General features: G+C 45.8%; 1 protein-coding gene across 1 annotated transcript in view; it reads right to left on the bottom strand.

The window, feature by feature from the left end:
• The window catches only part of GTF2F2 (general transcription factor IIF subunit 2), a 386,137-nt gene that overhangs the window by 23,821 nt on the left and 335,460 nt on the right, over positions 1-26,856 (bottom strand). The window contains exon 8 of the mRNA XM_077483218.1: positions 21,181-21,324. Coding sequence (XP_077339344.1) covers positions 21,181-21,324 — 144 coding nt within the window. The remainder of the gene's footprint in view (positions 1-21,180; positions 21,325-26,856) is intronic.

Raw genomic sequence — 26,856 nt, 5'->3', positions numbered from 1 at the left:
CCCATATCCAAAACAGGAAGTGAGAGGAAATTCCTCAAAGTGAGAGAATCCTGGTGTGTCACCAGAACTAATGTCCCCATTGTAAGGCCGCGTACACACGCGCGGACTGTTCGCCCAACCTTGTCCGCTGAACAGTGTTTGGGCGGACAGTCCGCTCGTGTGTGGGGCTTCAGCGGACAGTTTCAGCGGACAGTTGGCCGAACAAGGTCTTACGGAAATTCCGAAAAACTGTCCGCTGAAACCTTGTTTCAGCGGACTGTTCGCTCGTGTGTAGGCTTGTTCGGCCAACTAAGTCTCGCGCATGCTCAGAAAGGATTTCCACGTCGGAAGGTTGCATTGCAGTGTATAGGACGTCGTATTTTTCGTCCCGTCGTACGTGCCGTTCACGTCATCGCGCACGGTTTCAGCAAACTGTTCGTCCGTCGTGTGTGGCCATGTCCGTCCATGCTAAGTTTGAGCGGACTGTTCGCTCAAACTGTTGGACGGACAAAGTTGGGCCAACAGTCCGCGCGTGTGTACGCGGCCTAAGACTCCCCTCTATTAGTGTCAAGCCAAAATTTGAGATTTTCTTTCATTTTTGATAAAATGGTAAACAGGACAAATAGAGAGGGTGAATCTCCCTAATAGGGGGCACAGACAGCCAACTTGTAGCTGTTTGGCCATATCCCTATGCAAGGGCCAACAACGGCTCCTGATCTGGTTCAATGTATGTTACTGAACACTATGGTGAGGAAAACACCAGAATATTCATCCCAACACCTGCCTAGTCAAATGTCACTTAATATAGCACCATTTTACCATGTATCTGTGGTATTTGATAAACATTTACTTTAAATGCAGATGAAAACAGATACAATACAATAATATACGAACATAAAAAAGGTAACACATGGATTCCTAGAACCAGGTGATGTTTCCTTTCTAGCCTTAGAACAGAAAACTCTAATTTAAATATTCACACAGCCAGGAAATCTGTGATTCAGAGACTGAAATTGAAAAAAAAAAATACAACAGCAGACATCTGTACTCTCCATGCACTGCCTCTGCATTGTACTCGACATTTAAAATGAAAACGTGGCATTTTAAAATGGGATGTTGTCACACAGTCCTTCAGGTGCATAACTGTGTGGCTTCAAGGTTTAGTCAGTTTAATCACTCAAGATGTAGCCCACAAAAATCCAAAAACATAACGTGTTGTAGAGAAGGGAGAGTAATTATCTTTATTATCCAATAGTCATTTTGTATTATCACATTGCTGCTCCTGTCTTTATCTTTTGTATAATGTGAGCAGAGATAAAAGTCTTCATATTTTGGGTTCCTGAATAGAACTCGCCATATTGGAATGCAGTGATGTAGACAAATTTAACTGTATAGCTTAAAGGGCATAGCCAAACATGGAGATCCTTGGGGTGGAATTACCATTTATTTAAATAATTTTGTAGAAGATCTCTGCACACTTCACCTATTGCTCATTTACTCAGATGCTCAACAGTTGTACACTCGGACATTATTCTTAAAGGAAACCTGTCATGATACTAATATAGAGCCTGCTTGCATTTAATGCTGACCCTCTGGATGCAGTATGTTGCGTCACTTACCAAGAATGAGAACAAACCAATGTATCAAAAACAGTACCACATCATAGAGGCCCGGCAGCTGCATATTCAAAATGAGGTCAGCAATTGCAGCTCCCATTAGTCTTTCATGACAGGTTTACTTCAAAATTCCACTTTAGCCAAGAATTTCAAGTGAGGAAGGGTTAGAACTACTGTCAAATCCCATTGTCTCTGCAAATAGGATATTAACTGAAATAAAAAAAACTGAGTGTTTCTAATCAGTCTGCATTTTTCATAAAAAAAAAAATGCTATATTGTCCACAATAATGAGATTTACTCCCCTTTTTTAGAAGTGAAGGAAATCCCCCCAGCAGATAAAAGTTACTATAAAACTAAATTTATTAAAACAAAAACAAAATTACTATAAAACAAAAACAGATCACACTTGAACTTCATGACTGTTTTACATTATGAATTTAGCACTGCAACCAAGAAGTTTGTATTAAAAAGGAGAAGCCCAACCCGGGCTCATTTGGTGGGTCTTCTCCTAAGGGTCACAGGAGTGCAGTTCGTTTTGCATTCCTGTGACCTGCTCTCCGCTGACATCGCCAAGTTTAGTCCAGGCACTGCGTCATACTGACTTCGGAAGTCTGGACTGATGGCAGTCTCAGCGAGCCGCTGAGACAGTCGCTCCTCGCCCCTCCAAAGCTCAGCGCTCCAATGAGCATGGAGGAGTAGAGCAGGAGAGCTGCCGGTTGACAGTCAGCAGCTGTCCCTTTCAGGGAGCCGAGAGAATCGAGCCGTTGGCGATAGGAATGCACCGAAATTTCAGCCTATGAAACATATCGGCTGAAAATGCCCTTTTCGGGCAATTTGCCGAAAGAGAAAAACGGCCGATAATGGAGCCAAAAATGGGGCGTGGCCTGGGTAGGGGGTGGGGCTCCGCCCCCCGCCCTTGGTGCCGACCATCATGAAAAGCTATATCATGCTATAGTGCAGGAGAGCCGCCTCCACCGCCTGTTTGATCACAGCGTGGGAACATCACAGCTTTCATTTCAATAGCTGTGTGTTCCCGACCACGTGACGTCACGTACAGCCCCTCCCCCCAAGCACTTTGATAGACAGATCACCCGCAGGATTGGACGGATGATCTGTCTATCAAAGTGCCCGGACAAGGGGGAGGGGCTTACGTGACGGCGCGCGGCCGGGAACATACAGCTATTGAACTGAAAGCTGTGATGTTCCCGGCGCAGTGATCAAACAGGCGACGGAGGTGGCTCTCCTCTCTTCCCTTCACAGGGTAGCTGCAACGGGGGACACTGGCTGGCTGCATCTGACGAGCACCGGTGAGGCTGCATTGATCTCTTGTATCATGTGTGCAGTTTCTGACCATCTCCTGTACCACGTCCTCCGTCTCTGACCATCTCATGTACCACGTCCTCCGTCTCTGACCATCTCCTGTACCACGTCCTCCGTCTCTGACCATCTCCTGTACCACGTCCTCCGTCTCTGACCATCTCCTGTACCACGTCCTCCGTCTCTGACCATCTCCTGTACCACGTCCTCCGTCTCTGACCATCTCCTGTACCACGTCCTCCGTCTCTGACCATCTCCTGTACCACGTCCTCTGTCTCTGACCATCTCCTGTACCACGTCCTCTGTCTCTGACCATCTCCTGTACCACGTCCCCAGTCTGACCATCTCCTGTACCATGTCCCCAGTCTCTGACCATCTCCTGTACCATGTCCCCAGTCTCTGACCATTTCCTGTACCATGTCCCCAGTCTCTGACCATCTCCTGTATAAAAATATTTTTTTTAAATATGTTTCGGTGCTGTTTTGGTATCGGTTTCGGTTTTCGGCCTAGTGTATTTTTCATTTTCGGTACCAAAAAACCCATTCGGTGCACCCCTAATTGGCGATACTCAATGGCTCGGTTCTCAGTACAGAGACGCCAGAGGATAGATGCTAGATCCACCTAGGTATTACAATTAGAGAAAAAAAACAAAATCCATACTTCTCCTTTTAACCTGTACCTCATAAGCAAAAAAAAAGGTCAATCGAAAGACTAAACATTGCTGAGCAAAGACTGGAATATGGTTTAAAACAAAGATAATGATCACAATTATGTTACCACCTATGTTCAGTAGTAGTTCTGTGATACATTACTGTGCCCAAATAGAGTTTAGCAAAGGTGCACTACATCAGTCTCACTTTTCCTAAACAAGTCATGTAACTTTGATATGATTTACGGTGCGATTATGTGGTGCAACTTTGCATATTCTATTGGGCCAGTTCACCCTGTGTATTGAACCAAAGTAGTGCAGGAATTATTCTGAGTTGCAATGATAAGGCGGGCACCATCGAAAACAATATTTCCCTTGTCAAGCGATTCTGCGTGACTCAAGTCACATCAGAAGTCACACTAGTGAGAACCAAGCGTTAAAGTGATTATAAAGGCAGAAGGTTTTTTACCTTAATGCATCTATGCATTAAGATAAAAAAACCTGTGTGCAGCAGCACTCCTTCAGCCCATCTCTATCCAGCAATGTTACCGGAGCGACTCGGCTGCCTGGGACTCTCCCACCTTATTGGCTGAGACAGCAGCGGACAAGTCAGTGAGCCAATGAGGAGAAAGAGGGGCAGGGCCTAGCCGCAGCTCTGTGTCTGAATGGACACGGAGCTGTGGCTCGAGTGTCCCCATAGCAAGCTACTTGCTGTGGGGGCACTAGGCAGGGGGGGGAGGAGCCAGGAGCGCCAAAGAGGGACCGGAGAAGAGGAAGATCTGGGCTGCTCTGTGTAAAACCACTGCAGAGAGCAGTTAAGTATAACATGTTTGCTATTTTTCAAGCAAAACAAAACAAGACTTTACAATCACTTTAATCAACAGCTAAAACTAAAAAGGTCACACAGTTTACCTTCATCTCTGCAGAAATATTCATACATATTAACAGATCAGTAAAGCCAGTACACATGTAACTTTCTCTGTATCCTGCATGCCTAATCACATTAAAATTTGTCAAGGCAGGTGTGAATATGACTGGTGGCTGTGTGAAATGTATTAGCATTAATATTTGTTTTGCATCAATCTGTATGGGATAGGGTGTTCCAGAATCTCAAAGAGACAAGCTCCAAGATCCAGAATCCCAACAGTAGGGACAGGGAAAACATGTCAATTGTGAAAAGTGACTGTAAAGGTTTTTAAAACAATAAAGGTATTATACTAACCTGCTCTGTGCAAAGGTTTTGCACAAATAAGCCCCACAGGATTTGGGGTGGGGGGCCAGGGCTTTGATTATGAAAGGTTTTGTATTTGAACCCTTTTATGCCTAAGCCTATTTCTGACATTTGTTGCTTGCAAGTTAAAAAACGTATTTTTTGCTAGAAAATTACGTAGAACCCCCAAACATTTATTTATATATATATATATATATTTTAGCAGAACCCCTAAAGAATAAAATGGCAATCGTTGCAATATTTTATGACACACGGTATATGCGCAGCGGTGTTTCAAACGCAATTTTTTGGGAAAAAAAGACACTTTCCTTAAAAAAAAAAAAAAAACGAAACAGTAAAGTTAGCCCAATTTTTTTTGTTTAATGTGAAAGATATTACTCTGAGTAAATAGATACCTAAAATGTCATGCTTTGAAATTGCGCACACTCGTGGAATGGCGACAAACTACGGTATCTAAAAATCTCCATAGGTGACGCTTTAAAAAATGGTTACCAGGTTAGAATTACAGAGGAGGTCTGGTGCTAGAATTATTGCTCTCGCTCTGACGATCACGGCGATACCTCACATGTGTGATTTGAACACCATTTACATATGTGGACGTGACTTACGTATGTGTTTTCTTTGATGCGCGAGCATGCAGGGACGGGGCACAGTAGAACCCCCCCCCCTTTTTTTTTACATTGTCTCTGTAAAAACAACAAAAACAAAAAAAAAACTATTTTGATCACTTTTATTGCCGTCACAAGGAATGTAAACAGCCCTTGTGACAGTAATAGGTGGTGACAGGTACTCTTTATGGAGGGATTGGGGGTCTAAAAGACTCCCTCCTTTGCACATCAAAGTATTCAGATTGCTAAAAATGGCGATTCTGAATACAGACGTTTAAAAAAAATCAGCGCCATTCGCAGTCGAGTAAACTGGAAGTGACATTGCTTCCGTGCTTACAAATAGGAGACTGGAACAAAGTCGTTTCTGGCTTGGATTCAGTCTCTCTCTAGCCGGCGGAAGTGTCGCATCACAGATTGGGACTCCCGGTGAGACGGAAGGCGTCGGGGGGGGGGGGGGGCACATTCCCTCCGGCTCCTGTGGGATCACAACTGAGTGACTTTTAGCCGAATTGGTTGTTATCCCTAAAGAGCCAACCACCCGCTCTAAAAAAAAAAAGGTGCTGCGGTGATGCTTGTAGGTGCAGGAATCGCCCCCGTATAACCCCTGAAAGCCGGGGCCGCACATGTGCGTACTACACTTAGCGCTAAGGTGTTAATGCTAAGAATGCAAATAAAAAAACAACAAAAACCTTTAGCCTTCACAAACACTTTATAGTGGATGAATACCAAAACACTCGCTTAGGCTAGGTTCACATCTATGCAGGTGATTGCTGCTGCCGGACCGCACCTGTTACCGCAGCCCCAAGCAACCGCACAGGAAAATGCAGGAGGTGCGGCAGCATATTTAAATGAATGGGGTGCTGTGCCCGCAAAATACACAGCTCACAGAGCCACATCAGTGTGAACTAGGTCTTACTCAGGCTGAGGATACTCAGAAGTATCTTAGTTGGGGTTTATTAACATTTTACAGGCTTTGATGTTTTCTTCATGCATTCAGTTCTTCTATAGCAAATTTGATATAAAACCCCAATTCTTGGGACACTGTAAAATCGACATAAAAATAGAATGTAATGATTTGCAAATTTCATAAACCCATATTTTAATTACAATAGAAAATATGAAATGTTTAAACTGAGAAAATGTACCATTTTAAGAAAAAAAAGGTAGTTTTGAAATTGATGGCAGCAACGCATCTCAAAAATAGTTGGGACAGGGCCATGTTTACCATGGTGCAGTATCCCCACTTCTTTAAACGTCTGGGTACCGAGGAGACCAGTTACTGGAGATTTGGGAGAGGAACGTTGTCCCATTTTTGCCTGATATAGGATTCTTACTGCTAAACAGTCCTGGGTCTTCTTTAGTATGGAGGATGTGGGACTCATGGTGGCCAAAAACAAATGTAAAATTTTAATTCATCTGACCACAGTTTTCCACTTTGCAACAGACCATTTTAAATGATCTTTGGCCCAGAGAAGACAATGGCGTTTCTGCACCATGTTCAGATATGGCTGCTTCTTTGCACGACAGAACTTTTACTTGCATTTTTGGATAGAACTGTGTTACAGTAAAGTTTTAGATACAGCTTTTCACAGATTGGTGAAACTCTGACCATTTTTACTTCTGAGAGACACTGACTCTCTAATGCTGGCTATACACTGTTCGAATTTCGAAAGAATTTTCTTTAGAAAATAGTATCTAAGAATTTTCGTACAAATATCGCACCATTATGGCTGCTTTTCGTGCGGCAATCAAATTTGAAGAATTGAACATATTGGAATATTTTTTGAAAATGAACGATTTTCTAATCAATGATGGGAGAATCATTTGAGAAATGTAATAAGTAAAAAAAATGCGCATGTGCAAGAAAAGAAAATTTATAAAGAGAAAAGAAGATTCCCGGCCACGAAAATTCTTTTCTGTAGCTTGAGGTGAAATTGAAGGCTTGGTTGGCCGAATTTCGAAAATCAATGGTGGGATCACCGGATCACAAAAAAGGAACTTTCTGATTATGAAAAGAAAATTCATTCGAAATTTGACCATGTATGGCCTGCTTTAGATGCCCTTTTTGTACACAGTCGTGTTACTGACCTGTTGCCAATTAGCCTAATTAGTTGAAAAATGTTCTTCCAGCTCTTCTTCGTTAGTACCACTCACTTTACAAGCTTTTTGTTGCCTTGTACCAACTTTGAGATGTGTTGCTACAATAAGTTTAATAATTACCTTATTTTTTTCTTAAACTTGCACATTTCTTAAGTTTAAGCATTTGATATTTTCTACTTCAATATGTTTATTGGAAATTTAAGTAGACAAGAAAACAGAATGCGCTCAATGGACGCCCACGCAGGGGCTACAAAGCATGAACATAATTCCAAAGGGCAAAACACCACAATATATGGACTGGATAATACAGGTAGAGGATGGTATCAGGACTAGCTGCAATACAAATAATCAGAACCCCCTAGCCAACTCTGGGGTGGAAGCCCTTCACCCGCTACCCAACACCATGGGGGGCAACGGTAAGTGTTAGAAGAAAGAGAAAGACTACAGAAAAGAATGAAAAAAAAGTGAAGAGACTAAAGAAAGGAGACAAAAGACAAGAGGGAGGGGAAAAAGAGAAGGAGAAAGAGAAAAAGGGAGGGGGCTCGGGCACAGGGGTCCCAGCAAGGTAGGTCAGACCAGGCCCAGGCATGCTGCGTGGAGCGTAGGGAATTCATATGAAATCCACGGCTCCCAGATTTTAAAAAATTTAGCATGGGAGTCATGTACGATGCTGGACATGCGTTCTTGCAGTAGTATAGCAGTAATGCGTGTCTTTACCCCATGGAAAGCCACCCGTTAGGTCTTCCAGGCCTTAGCAATGGTCCGCTTAGCTGCTATAAAAAGATAGGTAGCTAGCTTCTGTTGAGGACCTCACAAACCAGGTATCGGACAGTGGAGAAGAGCTAGCCTGGCATCCCTTCGGATTGTCAAGTGGAAGAGTGTCTGCAGCAAACCAAAGATTCTTGGCCAGCACCCCACTAGCCTCGGGCAGGACCACGTGTTTAAAACATCCCCTCGTTGTCCACAATTGCGAAAGCACCTGTCCGAGCTTCCAGGGAAGGCCTGAGCGGTGCAAGCCGGAACCCAGTACAAACGGAATAGTACTTTGTACGCAGCTTCTAAAGTATTTGTATTAAACGAACATTTGGCTACCATTCTCCAAGCTTTACTCCAGTCTTCCAGGTCAATTGGGGCCTGAAGGTCCTTTTCCCATTGGGCCATATATGGGAGGAGTGCTGATGGCGAGCGTCCATTCAGGGATGCATAAATGGCAGAGATAAGGCCTGGGGACCCAGGGGCAGATAGGCATACATGCTCAAAAAAGGTTTTTTGAAATGGGTAGGTGGACGTGTGACGCAGGGCCCCAATCCAGTGTCTCAATTTAATAAAACGGTAAAGCGCACTAATTGGAGCCTCGTGCTTCTCCCCCGGATAGCCTCACAGGAAGGGAAAAGGCACGTGGAAAGAAAATTTTGGACTCGTAGATATCCATAAGAGGGCCACCAAGAAAACGCCCGAGGTTCTTCCATGCCCTGGGGGAAAAGAGGGTTATGAGTGATGGGGAGCAGGGGTAGAACGGGAGACATCAAGTTGCCAGAGAAGCGGACGGAATCCCAAATTTGCAGGCCCTGAAGCGGCATTGGACTCAAAGAAGAAGGGCATAACGTCCGAGGGAGCCAAAGCAGTGCCTGAACAGGGGTCGCAGTTAGGCACCTCCAGAAGCACCCACAGGGGAACATTCGTAGCTGCATGGAGCATAGTCAAAGGGGAAATCTGAGCCGCAATGTAGTACTTGGAAATGTTGGGAACCCCCATCCCTCCCTGAAGCCCATGGGTAAAAAGAGTCGCTCGAGATATCCTGGGACGTTTATGCGCCCAGATGAATTGGAGGATTCTATTCTGCAGGAGTCGGAGAAAAAAAAAAAACAGGCACGCGGACCGGCAGGGTGCGAAAATAATAAAGAACTTTGGGCAGGATCGTCATTTTCACAGCCGAGATCCTCCCCACCCATGAGAGAGTAGGGAATTGCCAATTCTGCATAAGAGTGGACACTGTGCGCAGCAGGGGATAGTAGTTGGTTGAAAACAGGGAGGAATAAGAAGGTGTAAATTTAATACCTAAATAGTCGATTGAGTGGGATGCCCAATGGTAGGGAAAATGGTCCTGGAGGAGCCATACTAATTCCAAGGGGAGATTGACGTTCAGTGCTGTGGTCTTGGAGGGGTTAATTTGAAGGCCAGAGAAGGCTGAAAACTGGTCCAATATAAGCTGTAAGTTGGGCAGAGAGATGAGGGGGTCCGACAGAGTCAAAAGGGCGTCGTCCGCAAAAAAGTTTGTTTTATATTGAGTACCCACATAGGGTACTCCCGAGATGTCACCGTTGGCCCTGAATGCCGCCGCCAGCGGCTCCAGTGCCAAGATAAAGAGAGCCGGGGACAGGGGGCATCCCTGCCTAGTACCCCGGAGTATGGGGAGCATTTGATATTTTCTATTGTGAATAAAATATGGGTTTATGAGCATTGTATTGTATCATTATATTCTGGAATTTCGGTTGTACACAACAAATATTTCATTTAATACAAATGACACATTTTAAGCAGCTATAGGTGTGTTGTATAGTATATCAGCATATATACAACCTGGCAGATGGTGAGAAGTAACTGCGATTTCTACTTGCACAGTTCTTAAAGCTCCAGAAACCTGAATTAGCATATTTCCATACATACAAAACACTGTATATTACAAACATTAAAGTAGAAAGAAGCTCTATCACATCCACTTCAGTTACACACCATATGAACCTCATCTATCCTGTCTCAACGTTCAAACGACCATGCAGGTATTCCTTTTCCTTTTCTTTTTTTTTTTTACTTTTGAATTAATTTATTTTTTCTTTACAAAAGGTTTATTGAAAGAAATTCACATCAGTGAGACAATACAAGAATAGCATAGATCTGCCAAGAACATTACAAAAATCTGTGATGAGGTACATATGGACATAACAGTGTTGGACTCTTGTCCGGCCCAAGATAGTCATATAGGAACATCTAAGGCTGGCCTCAGCACGCAGCCGCACCCCACAGAGCATAGCCAACGGGGCGTGGGGGCGGACAGAGGCCATTTATTCGATGGGGTGCCAATGTCGGAAAACCACACAACGGGTAAAAAAAAGGCAAACAAGACTCATACACAGCGAGCAGATGGATTTGGGCTGCTTTCAAAAGGGGGAAAACCCCCCCCCCCCGCTACTGGTCAGAAATGCCAGTGGGCAGCCTGGGTGCGCTGCGAGACAGATGTGAGAAAAAAAAAAGGAGAGCAAATGAGAAGAGAGATAGCGATAGAGGTATAGAAAAGAGAGAGAAGGGGGAGGAAAAGAAAAGAAATGGGGTAAAAGGGGGGAGGAGGAGGAGGGAGGGAAGAGGGGGGAGCGGGGGGGTCCCTGGAGCGGGGGAGACATCCAACGATCAAAGGGAGAGGAGTACCGGATCAAATCTGGATGGGCGAGCATAAGCCACCCAGGGCTGCCAGACCCGAAGAAATTTAGCATGGGTATCCGATGTTATCGCCGTCAGTTTTTCGTTCACCATAATATCGTTCATGCAGTTCTTAACTGCTTCATAGCTAAGAACCGGAGTCTTCCAGGCCCTTGCTATGGTGAGTTTGGTTGCAGTAAAGAGATGTGCAGCTAGCTGACGTTCCGGACGCAGGAGCTCTGCAATTGGTTTCCATAGGAGGGCCTCAAAAGGGTCTCTCCTAATATCCGCATGAAAGAGCGTACGCAGTAGAGCATATATTCTGACCCATAATCTAGTCACCCTGGGGCAGGTCCACCAGATGTGAGCCATTGTGCCCTCCTGCGAGCATCCGCGAAAACATAGGGGGGAGCAAGACGGGATAAATGTCGCCAGCCTCGCCGGGGTGTAATACCACCTATAGAATACCTTGTACGCATTCTCCAGAAAGAGAACATTTCTGGAGCATGTAGGTAATGCCTTGGTCATGGCCTGCCAGTCCTCCGGGTCAAGCTGTCTGCCCAGATCCGCCTCCCATTGAAGGTGATAGGGTCGGAGCGGCGGTTTCGTAGTTGATAAAATGGCTGCATAAATGAGGGAGATCATCCCTGAGGCGTGGGGGCGAGATCTACAAAGGCTTTCAAAAGGGGACAGTGTGTATGGAGCAGATTGGGGTCCAATCAATTGATGAAGGAAGTGCTTAAGTTGGAGGTAAGTATAAAATTCCCTAAGGGGAATATCATGGGATGATCGAAGGGTTGCAAAAGGGATAATTTTAGTCGGGGTGAGCAAGGAATGGACATCTACAAAACCATGATCCGTCCACCACGCTAACTGACCGGGGTTATCACAGCCGGGCGGGAATAGGGGGCAGTGTAGAAAACGAAGGAGCGGGAGATGGGGAGATTGGAGACCTGCGGAGTATTTCACCGAATCCCAGAGGCGAAGAGAATGGGCCAAGCCTGGGCCTATGTTCGGTGGGCGTTGCACTTTCGGGAGCCAGGGAAGGGACGCTAGGGGAATCGGATGGGAGTCCACCATATCAAGGATTGCCCAGAGGGGCATTTGATGGCGGTCATGTAGGCGAGACAGGGGGGCGATACCAGCTGCCGTATAATATGCATGCAAATTAGGGACAGACAAACCGCCATTAGCCTTACGGGCATAAAGAACCTGCTTTTTGATCCGAGGCTTCGAAGAGCCCCAGATAAAGCGCATAATTTTGCGTTGGTGGATTCTAAGTACATGAAGGGGTACCGGCAACACCCGAAAATAATATAACAATTTGGGCAGATAGGTCATACGCACCGCCGCTATCCTTCCAAACCATGAAATTGGGAGAGTTGACCATGAGTCAAGTAGACCCGTCAACTTCCGAAATAAAGGGGGGTAATTCGCCTGATAAAGCTCTGAGTATTTGGGTGAAAGTCTAATACCCAAGTACGGCAAAGTGGATGTCCACTGAAAAGGAAATGCAGCCTGTAAGGATTCCATGTCCGCAAGTTGCAGATTGATGGACATCGCCCTAGATTTTGCTGGGTTAACTGCCAGACCAGACAGCGTAGCGAAGGCATCCAACAGAGAGAACAAGTTGGGAAGGGAAAGCCTGGGGTTCGTAAGTGTCAGCAGAATGTCATCTGCGAACATTGACAGTTTATGCATAGTACCCGCGACTTCCACTCCCGAAATGTCCACATGCGACCGAATCGCTTCCGCCAGGGGTTCCAATGCTAATATGAATAGTAGTGGAGAGAGTGGGCACCCCTGGCGAGTTCCCCTACGTATGGGGAAGACCGGCGAGTCGTAACCATAGTAGCGCACCTTGGCCTATGGAGAGTCATAGAGAGCCGAAATCCAGCCCATAAAGGAAGTGCCAAAGCCATAGTTGGTAAGTACCCGCAGCAGGTAAGACCAGGACAGGGTATCAAAGGCTTTGGTCACATCTAATGAAAGAAACATTGTCTCCAGAGACCTAGTGTGCGCCAGATGTTGGACTTGCACGAGCCGTCTAATGGCGTCACCAGCCTGCCTCCGGGGGACAAAACCTACTTGATCTTTTTTGATCAGTCGGGGGAGGAAGGAATTCAGACGGGTAGCTAGGATTTTTGTCAAGATTTTCATGTCAATATTGATCAGGGAAATTGGTCGGAAGTTGGCCCAAGAAGAGAGGTCCCTATCGGGCTTGGGGATCATTACCACATTTGCCGTTAACATCAGCGGTGAGAAGGAGTGACCTCCCTTCACCGCATTGTACACCGCCGCCAAGTGGGGGGCCAGTACCGCAGCTAACTTGCGGTAATACAAAGCGGTGAAACCGTCAGGGCCTGGGCGCTTTCCAACCTTCAATTCTTTAATGCACTGCAGGACCTCTGAGACCTGTATGTCCCGGTCCATAAGCGACATCTGAGCATCAGTTAAAGAAGGCAAGGATAACTCCTTTAGGAAAGCACCCAGGTCCAGAGAGGAGGTGTGAGTTGGGGCGGAATAAAGTTTGGCAAGACGATAGCGAAATTCCTCCAATACTAGTCGAGGGTTACCCGTCAGAGTGTTATGGCGGGTGCGCAGAGTGATGGGTTGAAATTTCGGAGCGAAGGTCCGCAACCTCTTAGCCAACATAGCATTGGGTTTGTTTGCCCTGGTGTACCACCTCTGACGAGCCCAACGGAGGGTGCGTTCTGCATCATCCGTGAGGCACAGGTCCAGGTCCAAACGAGCTTTGTCCAATAGCCTACGGTTTGCTAGAGAGGGGGAGTGTTTAAAAGTTGTGGAGAGAGTCTCCAACGTTTCCTCAAGCCTACAGCGGGTCTGGACCCTCTCTCTCTTCCTCTGGGACGCTATATGAATGACTTGTCCCCGAAGAACGGCTTTATAGGCCTCCCAGAGCACCACCGGGGAGGACACAGAGCCGACATTTGTTTTAAAATAATCTTCAGAGGCCTCGTGGAGGCTCTTAAGTATCGGTTCCAGAGAAAGAAGAGAGTCATTCATAACCCAAGGGGCGCCCTGTGGCTTGTCACAAAGGGAGTGGCATATAGTTAACACTGGATCATGGTCAGACCAGGGGACCGTCAGGATACAAATAGAGGCTACCTGAGGGAGATGTTTACGTAGCAAGAACATGTGATCGATCCTGGAATGGGACTGATGAGGGTGGGAATAGTGAGTATAATCCCTGCTAATAGGGTGATATTCCCGCCAGACATCAACAAGATCATGGTTTTGTAGGGCCTGCAAGAATTTTTTAGCTGATGGGGAAGGGGATTTATGGGCCGGCGGGTAATTATCCATAGAGGGGTTAAATGTCACATTGGAGTCACCTGCCATAAAGAGAACACCTCTCTGGTGGGTCTTCAGCAGGGAACAGACATGGGTCAGAAAGGGGCCTGGATTATTATTCGGAGCATAGTAACTCATAATAGTAATCTCAACACCCTGGACGGTGCCCTGCAGCAGGAGGTACCTGCCGTCGGGGTCAGCTAGCTGTTTACTGCAAAGAAACGGGAGCGATTTATGAATGGCGATAAGGACCCCCTTCTGCTTGGTAGGGCCGTTTGCTAGGTAAACTTGGGGGTAATGCGCAGAAAAATATTTGGGGGACGAGGAAGAAGAAAAATGAGTTTCCTGTAGACATGCAATGCCAATTTTAAGATGCTGGAGGTATTTGAATATTTTGACCCGTTTCTGGGGGGAGTTCATACCCTGAACATTCAGGGAAAGCCAATGAAGCGCCATCATGGCGGCTGCATGCAGCAGCACGTCTTCTGTTCCCACACCCCAGGGAGCGAAGGGAAGGGGGGAAGGAGTGGGGGGAGAGGGGAAGAAGGGTAAGGACAAGAGGAGAAAAAGAGAGAGAAAAGAAAAGAGGTACGAAAAGCATAAAAAGAAGAACAAGCTCTACAGGGCATAAAAAGTGAGCTCAAAGATGTACAAGAATGTGGGCTGGACGGCCCACTCAGGAGTGTGACCAAGGCCGAGAAATCCATCTCAGCCAAGTGTACACACATCTGGGGGAGCAGTGGTCCGTCGGACCAACCGGCCTAGAGTAAACACATGGAAACAATATTATTAAATGAACATAGAACTAGCAGCTAGCAAAAACATAGAAACGTAAAACAGTATAACAAAAACACAGTGGTAAATATGGGTAAACCCCTCCCACAGAAGAGTTGACGCATGGGTCCGCCCAAGCCCCCAGAGAGGGCAGGCAAGCCACCGTCCCCCAGGGGGTCGGGCGGACTCCTACAGCCGGGCCCCAACACCCACTCCCCCCCCCAAAAGGGAGGGAGAGGGGCCCAGAGGGCTAGAGATGTGGGAAAAATCAGCAGTTCTGTGGGCTATCAGTGGGAGAAAAAAAAAATTACCCATCCGCCACTCACCCCTCACCCCCGCCCGCAACCCCCCACCAGAGTCCCACCCGGATAGAGCCACCAGGGAATACATAAAGAGAGAAAAAAAAAAAAGGGGAAAAAACCCCCTCAAAGGGGAAAAAAGTATCTGGCTGGTGGGCGTCCAGGTGGCAACGTCAGTGTCGGTGTCGTCCTCGGCTGCCAGCATAACAGGGCAGCCCGCCTAGGGGTAGTCCCCTATGAGCAAAAGCAAGAGTTCAGTAGCAAATGATAGTCTGATAGGGGGGGGTGCCCCGGGGCATTTCACCAGAACTCCACGTGGAGTGCGACAAGGGGAAAAGAAACAAACCATACCAGTGGGAAATTGTTTTTTTTTTCTTTTTCTTTTTCTTCTCCCTCCCCCTTGTTTTTTATAATGTAACGTCCCCAAACCACGGGAGCTGGTGGTCACCAAATGAATAGGACAACAAACAATTGGGGGCAAACCTCTTCATCCTTTACCAGACGGCTGGAATCTTTGGGCCTGCAAGTCCCGAAGTGCCTGGGATCCAGATTGGGACCGCTGAGAGGTCTGTGACGACTGGCGGGGTGGTCTGGAGGGCCCCGACCTGGGGGGGCCCGATCTGGGGGGCCCGGACGGAGCCTCAGGGGGGGACGAAGGGATCTCAAGCTGGAGGTCAAGAAAATGACGCCTCAAATCCGAGGGCGAGGAAGCCTGGAATTGCCGACCTTGGTGGGAAAAGGTGAGCTTAAAGGGAAACCCCCAGCGATACTTGATTCCCTGTGACTGGAGGACCTGGAGGTATGGCTTGAGGTCTCGGCATCTAGCAATGGTGGCCGGAGCTAGGTCCGCAAACAACTGGAGAGGATTACCTTGAAAGGAGAGGGTCTGCTGCTCCCTTGCTGCCTGCAGAAGCTTCTCCTTGGTACGATAATAATGAAACTTAATGACAACGTCTCTCGGGGGGCCCTCGGTGGGTTTAGAAGCCAAAGACCTATGGATGCGGTCAAACTCGAGCCTCTCCAGGGGGATCTCCGGGGCCAACTCCTGAAAGAAAGCCGTGGCAGTGCCTTGAAGATCCGTGAGCGATTCAGGGATACCCCTAATGCGAAGGTTATCCCTCCGGGCCCTATTTTCGGCGTCTTCTAGCTTGTCCCGTAAGGCCGCCAGCTCTGAGGACAGTTTATCAACCTCCTCTTCATGGCCCTCAAGGACAGTGGTAGCCAGATCCATGCGGTGTTCCAGCTGGTTGGTGCGGTGGCCTATCTCTTTAAGGCCCCGCACGAATTCCGAGGAAAGCTTACGGGATGCCGCTGTGATTTCGTCCCGTACGATACTGCGGAACCGTGCCAGGAGGTCGTCCGTATCAGCCGGGGGGGGGGCTTCCCCCATCCATGGGGAACAGGTGCAGGCTGTCTGCGGGGGACGATGGACTCACCGCTGAGAGCTGAGTTTCGTCGTCCGGGTCCGGAGGCTCCGGTGCCATCTTAACTGTACCTCTGGCTGAGGCCTGTGTGGACTTGCGGTGCTGCTGGCTCCTCGGCGGCTTTTTCGCCGAACGATGCATCACCGGAGGCCCCGCGGGATGTTCCGAGGCCGGCTGGGGTGAGTATGGCACGGGAAGATCGCGTCTATGTCGGATTAGGCCGGTGTGAACGATCCGACGGTGCGGAGCGAGGGAGTCAAGCTGCCATCTCCGTCGCTCGCGCGTATGCGCCCCCCTCCTTTTCTTTTTTAAGCCATCCAGAAAACTTTTATTTAAAGTGGACCTTCACCCTAAATCAACTCATTTTGCCTGGCCTCCCCCCCCCCCCTCTGAAATTTATTTGATTTTTTTATCTTGAAAATATTTTTTCCCATTTCTCACCTTGTTTGTGTCCTCCGCCTCACAGATTCTGCCCATTGGCACATGTGCCGCAGGTCTTTGGGTCTCAAGTGAGCCCTGCAGCACACACTGCTTTCCCTGTGCATGCGCAGCTGGTATGGACATTTCAAAAGTTTGCCATATTTGCAAATGTGGGATATCTCCAAAGCGCTCTGTTGGAACCCAATGGCCAGGCAGTGTTATTCAGCACACCTGTGCATGCGCCATAACACCTAAAATAGCTCTGCCGGAGGAAGGGCTGGAGTCAAACAAAAAAAGGATGAAGTTTCTCTTTACCTTTTATTCTTCCCACCCTCATTGGTATACTGCAGTTTTTCTGAACTCTAGTCCTCAAGGCACCCCAACAGGTCATGTTTTTAATCGTTCCATTATTTTGCACAGGTGATATGATCAGTATCACTGCCTTAGTAATTACCAGAGCCGTTTCAAGGAAATAATGAAAACATGACCTTTTGGGGAGCCTTGAGGACTGGAGTTGAGAAACACTGGTGCATTCAACTACAAGCATATAGGAAGTAGGGCCAATTTACTAAAACACAATTTTTGCATATTTAATTACAGTGCATTACTCAAACTGTTTCCGACTGGCTAGGCACTAGCTCACAATTGTCATAGTAAATATTGCCCTGCTGTTGTCTTACAAACATTTCAAGCCAGGTAAAGTCAAGCTATGCATTCATTACAGCAAAAAATTACATGTAAACCCTTGCAGGATCGACAGAAAAGGGATGAGGGATGGCACTCAAGTGTGCTACTGCACTTTCATTGTCCATTCAAAGGAAGGGATGGGCACTATTCCAACTGCATGCATAACGAGAGAAAATTCTGCAGGCAGGTTCAGGTTTTGGGAATTGTCTAAAAGCAGTGCCTGAATTATAACACAATGCCACAGCTATCCACCTAATTAAAAATTTCCCCCACAGTTTCTTCTGTTGAATCCCAACAGTTGCTGAGAAAAACACAATCATATACATTTTGTACTAAAGGTAGTCTATAATAGAAGAATCATGGATAAAGTTGTTGCCAAATTCTTCTGTTTCAAATGCAAGTTCCCTGTTTGTCATGCTAATGCTTTGGCTTAATTGCTAACCAAGCTGCTGTTCTGGAAAAAGTAGAGATAATGAATTCTGACACTTTTCTGACAATCATTTAAAGCATGCTTGTTCTGGGTCTGTGTGAAAAGTACTTAAACTGGTTATAAACCTCAGACATGAAATATGAACAAAGCATATCCCTCTACAGTGTGTAATTGTCTCAGTTAGGCACGCTTAGAGCTCAATCACATGTGTCAATACTATGTGTTTATTTAGCATTTATTCAGCGTTCTTGAAGTGCTTTCAACATTTCATAAACACAACAAAAACACATCATAAATGCTATAGAAGCGTTTATTGAGCATTGCTTCGTTCTTCATGATCAACACACATATGAATGAGCACAAAATATAATTTCTGTCTGCTGCTTCGTTCCTCTACCATCAGCATGTATCACCTTCGACAAGTTTCCCTGACACCAACGAAAAAAAAGGCGATAGGGGATAGATCTCCAGCAACACCTTGTTTGGCTGGCTTCTGCTGGATCAGCTACCGTACACATGGGCCAAATGTCATCTGGTTTCTATTGAACCGGCTGATGCTGTCCAATATTCGGCCTGTGTGTATGGCCCTTAAGAAAGAGTAAGCAGAGTCCTAGAAAACCATGCATTCACTGTGTGGCTGATGTCTTTCATTAGTTGGAGGACTATTTAAGCTGAACCAAATGCAGAGCTTCCTTAGTGAGTAACATACACATCTGTATAAATAAAGTATATGTAAAAATTGTTTATTTAACTTTTGGATAGTGTGTGGAAGGAACAGAGTCCATCATGTTTTAACCAATGTTTGTGTCCCTACTAGGGAACATTTACCGTTATATTTGTCCTGGATGTTTGATTTGAAGGGGGCGGGGGGAGGGGGGGAAGTGTACAGCCAGCCCTCTTGTACTGGGCCTATGCCCCATCAGTTCAGTAGGAGGTCTGAGGGTAGATAGGGGACTCTTTAGTTACCTTTGGGTGCAGGTGGAGTAATCCAGCAGCTTTTAGCAATTAAAAGTTGCATAGGTTTCATAAGTTCAAGTTTTTTTCTTTTTCTTTTTACCTACAGGTAAGCCTGTAATAAGGCTTACCTGTAGGTAAAATTAATATCTCCTCAACCTGTGCGGTTTAGGAGATATTTACATTTAATGCAGCCGCTGACGTCATGCGCGGGAGTGACATATTGCGGCTTCAGCCACTCTCAACGTCGGAGCCGCAATAACCGGAAGACACGCCAAGGCAACATTTCAGCTCCCTCGCCGTGGTTCGGGCGAGATACCGGCACCTCTTTCAAAGGTGAGTATTTCATAATGAGTTACTAGCTCATTAGGCCTTTGCCTTTAAAAAAAAAAAAAAAAAAAAAAAGGAGGAGGACAGAGAGAGGATTATTCAAACATTTTTAGGTGCAGGTGGAGTAATTCACTGTGCAATGGTTGCAGATTCCTCTTCTATATCAAGCTGCTTGAACAGGAAATTTAATTTGTCAAGGCCCATGGCATGGATGGCCTTGGTTTACTTTACAGAGTATGTGCTGTAAAGCCAGCTGTCTCTTCTGGGTTCATGCAGCCAGCTTCAATTTGGGATGCACTTCCTGTGAAGTCAAAAGAGAGCGGACTTCAGACCACTCTCTGCCGAAAACTGGTCACAGGAGTGCAAAACGCTTCTGTGACCCATAGGAGAAGCCCAGCCAAACGAGCTCAGGCTGGACTTCTCCTTTAAGACAGAAGTGGGCTGGTTGCTTTTTCCGTTTCAATCGTTTTTATTGATTTGTCTGAAGAAAACAAGAAGTAAATGGTCACTTGACAGAGTGGCGAACAATCCTCGCATGATCAGTACATGTAACAAAATTAGTGCGTAAAATGGGGAGGGGGGAGAAACAAAAGAAGAACTTTGTAATCAGGTTAGGTCTTCCATAGGGTTGCACCAATAACACTTTAAGACTGAGTACAAGTACCAATACTTTTTTTTTTGATCAGCCCTGTTGACGTTGTGCATTCAGAAAAGGAAGGAACCGGTAAAGGACATGTTTACCGGCTCCTTACTCCGCTCTTCATCCTGATTGATCCGGACAGGGGGACCGGAGGACGACAGAGGGGGGCCGGAGGAGCACGGAGGACATGGCGGGGGACCGGAGGACATGGCGGGGGACCGGAGGAAATGATGGGGAACTGGAGGAGCACGGAGAACATGGTGGGGAACTGGAGGAGCACGGAGAACATGGTGGGGAACTGAAGGAGCACGGTGAACATGGCGGGGAACTCAAGCATAAGCTTACCTGAAGGGGAAGGGGAGGGGTGGAAAAGAGGGGAGGCAATAAGGAATAATGCTAATTTTATAACATCAGAAATGGGGGAAGAAGGTTTTTATTTTATTTTCGATTTTTCTTCTAGTACAACGTGCTCCCATTTCTGTTTATTTTTCTTTTTTTGAAGATAAGATAATGATTACTTGTTTTTTATAGATGGAATTGTTAAAATTTGAATAAAGAATAAATTATAAAAATAAAATGAGATAACAACATAAACACTGGGAGGTAGCCGTCCAGACAACTATCTAGATAATCAGAACATGAAAACAAAAATAATATTCAGCTGCTCCAGATGCTGTCTGCCCCAGCCTTAAAAAATTCCCCCCCACTATACTTTCCCTTTTCACTGAGTTTCAGTGAAATTCTGAAAACAAAGTTTCAGGGTAGGATTTTATGTTCAGTAAAATAAAAGAACTAACGTAGTGCCTGTGCATGTTTGTATGGTGGTGTGCGTTTGTATAGGTTATAGAAATGCATACTTTATATTCTTTGTTAAAATAGGTTTAAAGCAACAAAGGGAAGTTAACATAATACCACCATGGGAAGTTTACTACAGGATGTCAGCTAATGAAGAATTTAGTCTTTACTAAACATCATATATTATCAGGTACTCACCACAGGCTGTTTTGTAATATCCACAAGATCTTTAAGGTTGTAATATTGATGCTTTTCAAAAGCAGAAAACAGCATGTCCAGAACCTGCTGCTTGTCTGCACGGGCACGTTTGCCCTCATCTTTTTTCTTCCTCTCGTACTCAATCTGTATATACAGGAAGATATAGAAATGATATAGACAAGAGTTTAATGCAAGAAAAGTCTAAATAGACATGTACAAATACATAATATATAAATATTTATGTATTTACAGTATTAGACAAATCTTCAGACCAGCATAAGATACATAGCAGTCAACAAAGAATGAAAAAAGTCAAGTTCTGGCACATCACATTTCATAAGCATTCAAGTTAGCTGGCCAATAAGGAAGACGTATTTTGGGAACAGCATCCTGATTATACAGTACTTTATTACTAGGAGAACATGACAAGCAAGTGAAGTTATATGGGATGGCCAATGAGAAAAGGACAAAAGATGCAGTGACAAGGCAGAAAAAGAAAACGAACAGAAAGGAGAAACAAAAAAATAGACAATGAATGCTCTTTAAATGTTTTACCAGAGTTCTTTTCTAAAGCACAGCTGCATGCTTTTCACTTCATTGTTAGGTAAATAATTGCCATAAAAGTGCTATTCATTTTACAGGATCGGCAACTTTGGTCAATGTCTCCTGCACTATTTATTTTCTGTAATAAAGGGGAGTATATAATTAAAGTACACCTGTGCCCAGATATACAGTAGATATTCAGGATTTTAAATAGTCTAAGCATGCAGTAAAGGAGTTTTAAAATAAGCCATCACCCATCCCTAAAAATGTAAAAGAGGCCAAAGTCAGGGTATAACGAGATGAGATGACAGGGGTATGTCGGCCTAAACGAATGTCAAAAAGTATATCTGTATCTTAAAATTATGGGGGCCCGACTGCTGGCACTTTTCAAAATTCTAGTTGCTTGGCTGTGTCTGGCTTTAGTATATTTGAGATACAGATTCAGAACAAGCATGATGTAAAGAAGTATCAATATTTCTATATTTGACCCAGATCAAATACTCACAAAAGCTTAATGCGATTGTAAAGCCTGTGTTTTTTTCATAAAAATAATACACGTTATATTTCGCAATGGTATTGCACAGAGTGGCCCTAAACTTCCACTGGTGATCTTGGCTACTCCTCTCCTCGGTGTGGTACCATGGGAAGCTACTTCCTACGGTGGCACATCTGTGGGCTCGATCCGGAGTCAGGCTGTCTGTGTTTATTGACACACACACAGTGTAGATTGGCCCCACCCCAATGGATTTGATTAACCACTTTCAGACCGGACCATTTTGCTGGTAAATGACCAGAGGTCTTTTTACACTTTGGCACTGCGCTGCTTTAACTGGTAATTGCGCGGTCATGCAATGTTGTACCCAAACAAAATTTGCGTCCTTTTCTTCCCACAAATAGAGCTTTCTTTTGATGGTATTTGATTGCCTCTGCGATTTTTATTTTTTGCGATATAAACGTAAAAAGACCGCAAATTTTGAAAAAAAATGATATTTTCTACTTTTTGTTATTAGAAAAATCCAATAAACTCAATTTTAGTCATACATTTAGGCCAAAATGTATTCAGCCACATGTCTTTGGTAAAAAAAAAGTCAATAATTGTATATTTATTGGTTTGCGCAAAAGTTGTCACATCTACAAACTAAGGTACGTTTTCTGGAATTTACGCAGCTTTTAGTTTACGACTGCCTATCTCATTTCTTGAGGTGCTAAAATGACAGGGCAGTACAAAACCCCCCCAAATGACCCCATTTTGGAAAGTAGACCCCCTAAGGAAATTGATAAGAGGCATGTTGAGCCCATTGAATATTTTATTTTTTTGCCTCAAGCGATTGAATAATGACAAAAAAAAAATTTTTTTTTTTTTTTTACACAAAGTTGTCACTAAATGATATATTGCTCACACATGCTATGGGCGTATGTGAAATGACACCCCAAAATAAATTCTGCTGCTTCTCCTGAGTACGGGGATACCACATATGTGGGACTTTTTGGGAGCCTAGCCGCGTACAGGGCCCCGAAAACCAAGCACCGCCTTCAGGCTTTCTAAGGGCGTAAATTTTTGATTTCACGCCTCACTACCTATTACAGTTTTGAAGGCCATAAAATGCCAAGATGGCACACAACCCCCACAAATGACCCCATTTTAGAAAGTAGACACCCCAAGCTATTTGCTGAGAGGCATGTTGAGTCCATGGAATATTTTATATTTTGCCACAAGTTGCGGGAAAATTACAAACTTTTTTTTTTTTTTTTTTTTTTCACAAAGTTGTCACTAAATGATATATTGCTCATGCATGCCATGGGCATATGTGAAATGACACCCCAAAATAAATTCTGCTGCTTCTCCTGAGTACGGGGATACCACATATGTGGGACTTTTTGGGAGCCTAGCCGCGTACGGGGCCCCGAAAACCAAGCACCGCCTTCAGGCTTTCTAAGGGCGTAATTTTTTGAGTTCACTTCTCACTACCTATTACAGTTTTGAAGGCCATAAAATGCCAAGATGGCACAAAACCCCCACAAATGACCCCATTTTAGAAAGTAGACACCCCAAGCTATTTGCTGAGAGGCATGTTGAGTCCATGGAATATTTTATATTTTGCCACAAGTTGCGGGAAAATTACAAACTTTTTTTTTTTTTCACAAAGTTGTCACTAAATGATATATTGCTCACGCATGCCATGGGCATATGTGAAATGACACCCCAAAATAAATTCTGCTGCTTCTCCTGAGTACGGGGATACCACATATGTGGGACTTTTTGGGAGCCTAGCCGCGTACGGGGCCCCAAAAACCAAGCACCGCCTTCAGGCTTTCTAAGGGCGTTACAGTTTTGAAGGCCATAAAATGCCAAGATGGCACAAACCCCCCCCCCCAAATGACCCCATTTTAGAAAGTAGACACCCCTAAATTTAGGGGTACACTAGTGAGACTAGGTAATAAATGGCGGGTGCCCTGAAACTATAAAAAAATAACTAACCAACCAGCGTCACCTGTAACAGTTATATGGTGATCACTGGTGAAAGGGTTAACTAGGGGGCAATCAGGGGGCTTTATGCGGTAGTATATGGGGGTCCCTGGCGCTATAAAAAGCTGCGGCGAACCTAAATACCTACCTGCCTAACTAGCGTCACCTGTGACACTAATACAGCGATCAGAAAAACGATCGCTTATTAGGCTGGGTTCACACTGGAGCGATGCGGGAACGCCACGAATGCGCGGCGGGTTCCCGCATCGCATGCCTCCCGGCGGCAGTTCACACTGCCCTATGCGAACTGCTGGGAGTGTCAGTGAAATGTTAATGACACCCCCAGATCAGTTCGCATATCGCAGTGCGATCTGCAAACTTGGATCGCATGGTGTGAACACCCATGCGATCCGATTCTGCTGCGGACCAAAAAAAGGGTCCCGTGCGAGTTTGCGGCGGGTGCGGCGGGTGCGACACGAATTCAGCCATACTATCTGTATAGCTGAACTCGAATCGCACAGAGATCGGATGTGATTTGCACTGCAGTGCGGTGCGAATCACATCCGTTCTCATAAACCGCTGCAATGTGAACCCAGCCTTAGTGACACTGGCGACGGGGGGTGATCACGGGGTTAAACCTTTATTGGGGGGGTTAGGGGGGTACCTTAGAACTAAAGGGGGCTAACCCTAACTGCCCTAACAGTTATTAGTCACAAATGACACCTGCCGGGTGATCAGGGGGTTAAACCTTTATTAGGTAATAAATGGCGGGTGCCCTGAAACTATAAAAAAATAACTAACCAACCAGCGTCACCTGTAACAGTTATATGGTGATCACTGGTGAAAGGGTTAACTAGGGGGCAATCAGGGGGCTTTATGCGGTAGTATATGGGGGTCCCTAGCGCTATAAAAAGCTGCGGCGAACCTAAATACCTACCTGCCTAACTAGCGTCACCTGTGACACTAATACGGCGATCAGAAAAATGATCGCTTATTAGGCTGGGTTCACACTGGAGCGATGCGGAAACGCCGCGAATCCGCGGCGGGTTCCCGCATCGCATGCCTCCCGGCGGCAGTTCACACTGCCCTATGCGAACTGCTGGGAGTGTCAGTGAAATGTTACTGACACCCCCAGATCAGTTCGCATATCGCAGTGCGATCTGCAAACTCGGATCGCATGGTGTGAACACCCATGCGATCCGATTCTGCTGCGGGCCAAAAAAAGGGTCCCGTGCGAATTTGCGGCGGGTGCGGCGGGTGTGGCGGGTGCGGCGGGTGCGGCGAATGGCTGAACTCGAATCGCACAGAGATCGGATGTGATTTGCACTGCAGTGCGGTGCGAATCACATTCGTTCTCATAAACCGCTGCAATGTGAACCCAGCCTTAGTGACACTGGCGACGGGGGGTGATCACGGGGTTAAACCTTTATTGGGGGGGTTAGGGGGGTACATTAGAACTAAAGGGGGCTAACCCTAACTGCCCTAACAGTTATTACAGTCACAAATGACACCAATGCAAAAAAAAAAAAAAAAAAAAAAAAAATGACATTGGTGTCACTGTGACTGGGGGGGCAGGGGTAATTGGGGGGGTGATCGGGGGGTAAAGGGGGGGTGTGAGTGTGCCTGGCATGTTCTACTGTGTGTGGGATGTGTTGGTGCAACTCACTGATCCGCTCTCCTCCGTGTCGGAACGAAAAATACCGACACGGAGGAGAGAATACATCACTTCCTCTCCTGTGTTTACATTACAGGAGAGGAAGTGATGTCACCGGGGATTTCCATTCGTCGGGAGCGATCGCGAGGGGGTGGCCATGAATGAATGGCCGTCCCCTCGTCCGGGATCGCTCCCGAACGAAAACCGACCGCCGCAGGCACCGGGCGGGGGCCCGATCGGGCCCCCGACCCGCGGGAGGCAAATCACGTACATGTACGTGCTTATGCCTGCCCGTGCCATTCTGCCGACGTACATCGGCGTGAGGCGGTCGGCAAGTGGTTAACAGCAATGGATCCTGCTGTTGCCTCTCTGTCTTGTGAGAAGATAGTGACAGACTAGCACCGCTACAGAAAGGGACAGCACTGGATTGAGATCAGGCTCAGAAGGGGGGTGAGGAATGGATGACCAGACAATACTTCCACTGGAGCATTTTGCATTAATGCAGGTTATGCATTAGGATAAAAAATGTTCTGCCTTTAAAACCACTTCAGAGACGAACCATCATAACAGTCAAGGAACTAACATTAAGAAAAAGAAAAGTTACTTATGAACCACAGGGATGCACTTTATTTCTGCTCTTAATAAAAAACACAATAATTTCCAACCAAGTCTGATGCTAAATCCAACAGAAGTGTCACTATAAATGGCATTTTAATGTATGTGAACATTGATAGAGTCAATGAGTAACTTCAATGGTGATCCACTTTAAAGTAGAAATTTGGCTGTACAGTTTAACCACTTGACCACTGGGCACTTAAACACCCTTAATAACCAGACCAATTTTCAGATTTCGGTGCGCTAACATTTTTAATCACAATTACTCAGTCATGCAACACTGGACCTATATGAAATTTTTGTCCTTTTTTTCACACAAATGGAGCTTTCTTTTGGTGGTATTTAACCACTTGCTTACTGGGCACTTAAACCCCCCTCAGTCCCAGACCAATTTTCA

Source organism: Lithobates pipiens, unplaced genomic scaffold (assembly GCF_037356315.1).
Source record: "Lithobates pipiens isolate NorthernLeopardFrog02 unplaced genomic scaffold, aLitPip1_a1.2 Scaffold_16, whole genome shotgun sequence".
NCBI classification, from domain to species: domain Eukaryota; kingdom Metazoa; phylum Chordata; class Amphibia; order Anura; family Ranidae; genus Lithobates; species Lithobates pipiens.
This window is presented reverse-complemented; position numbering and strand designations above follow the sequence as displayed.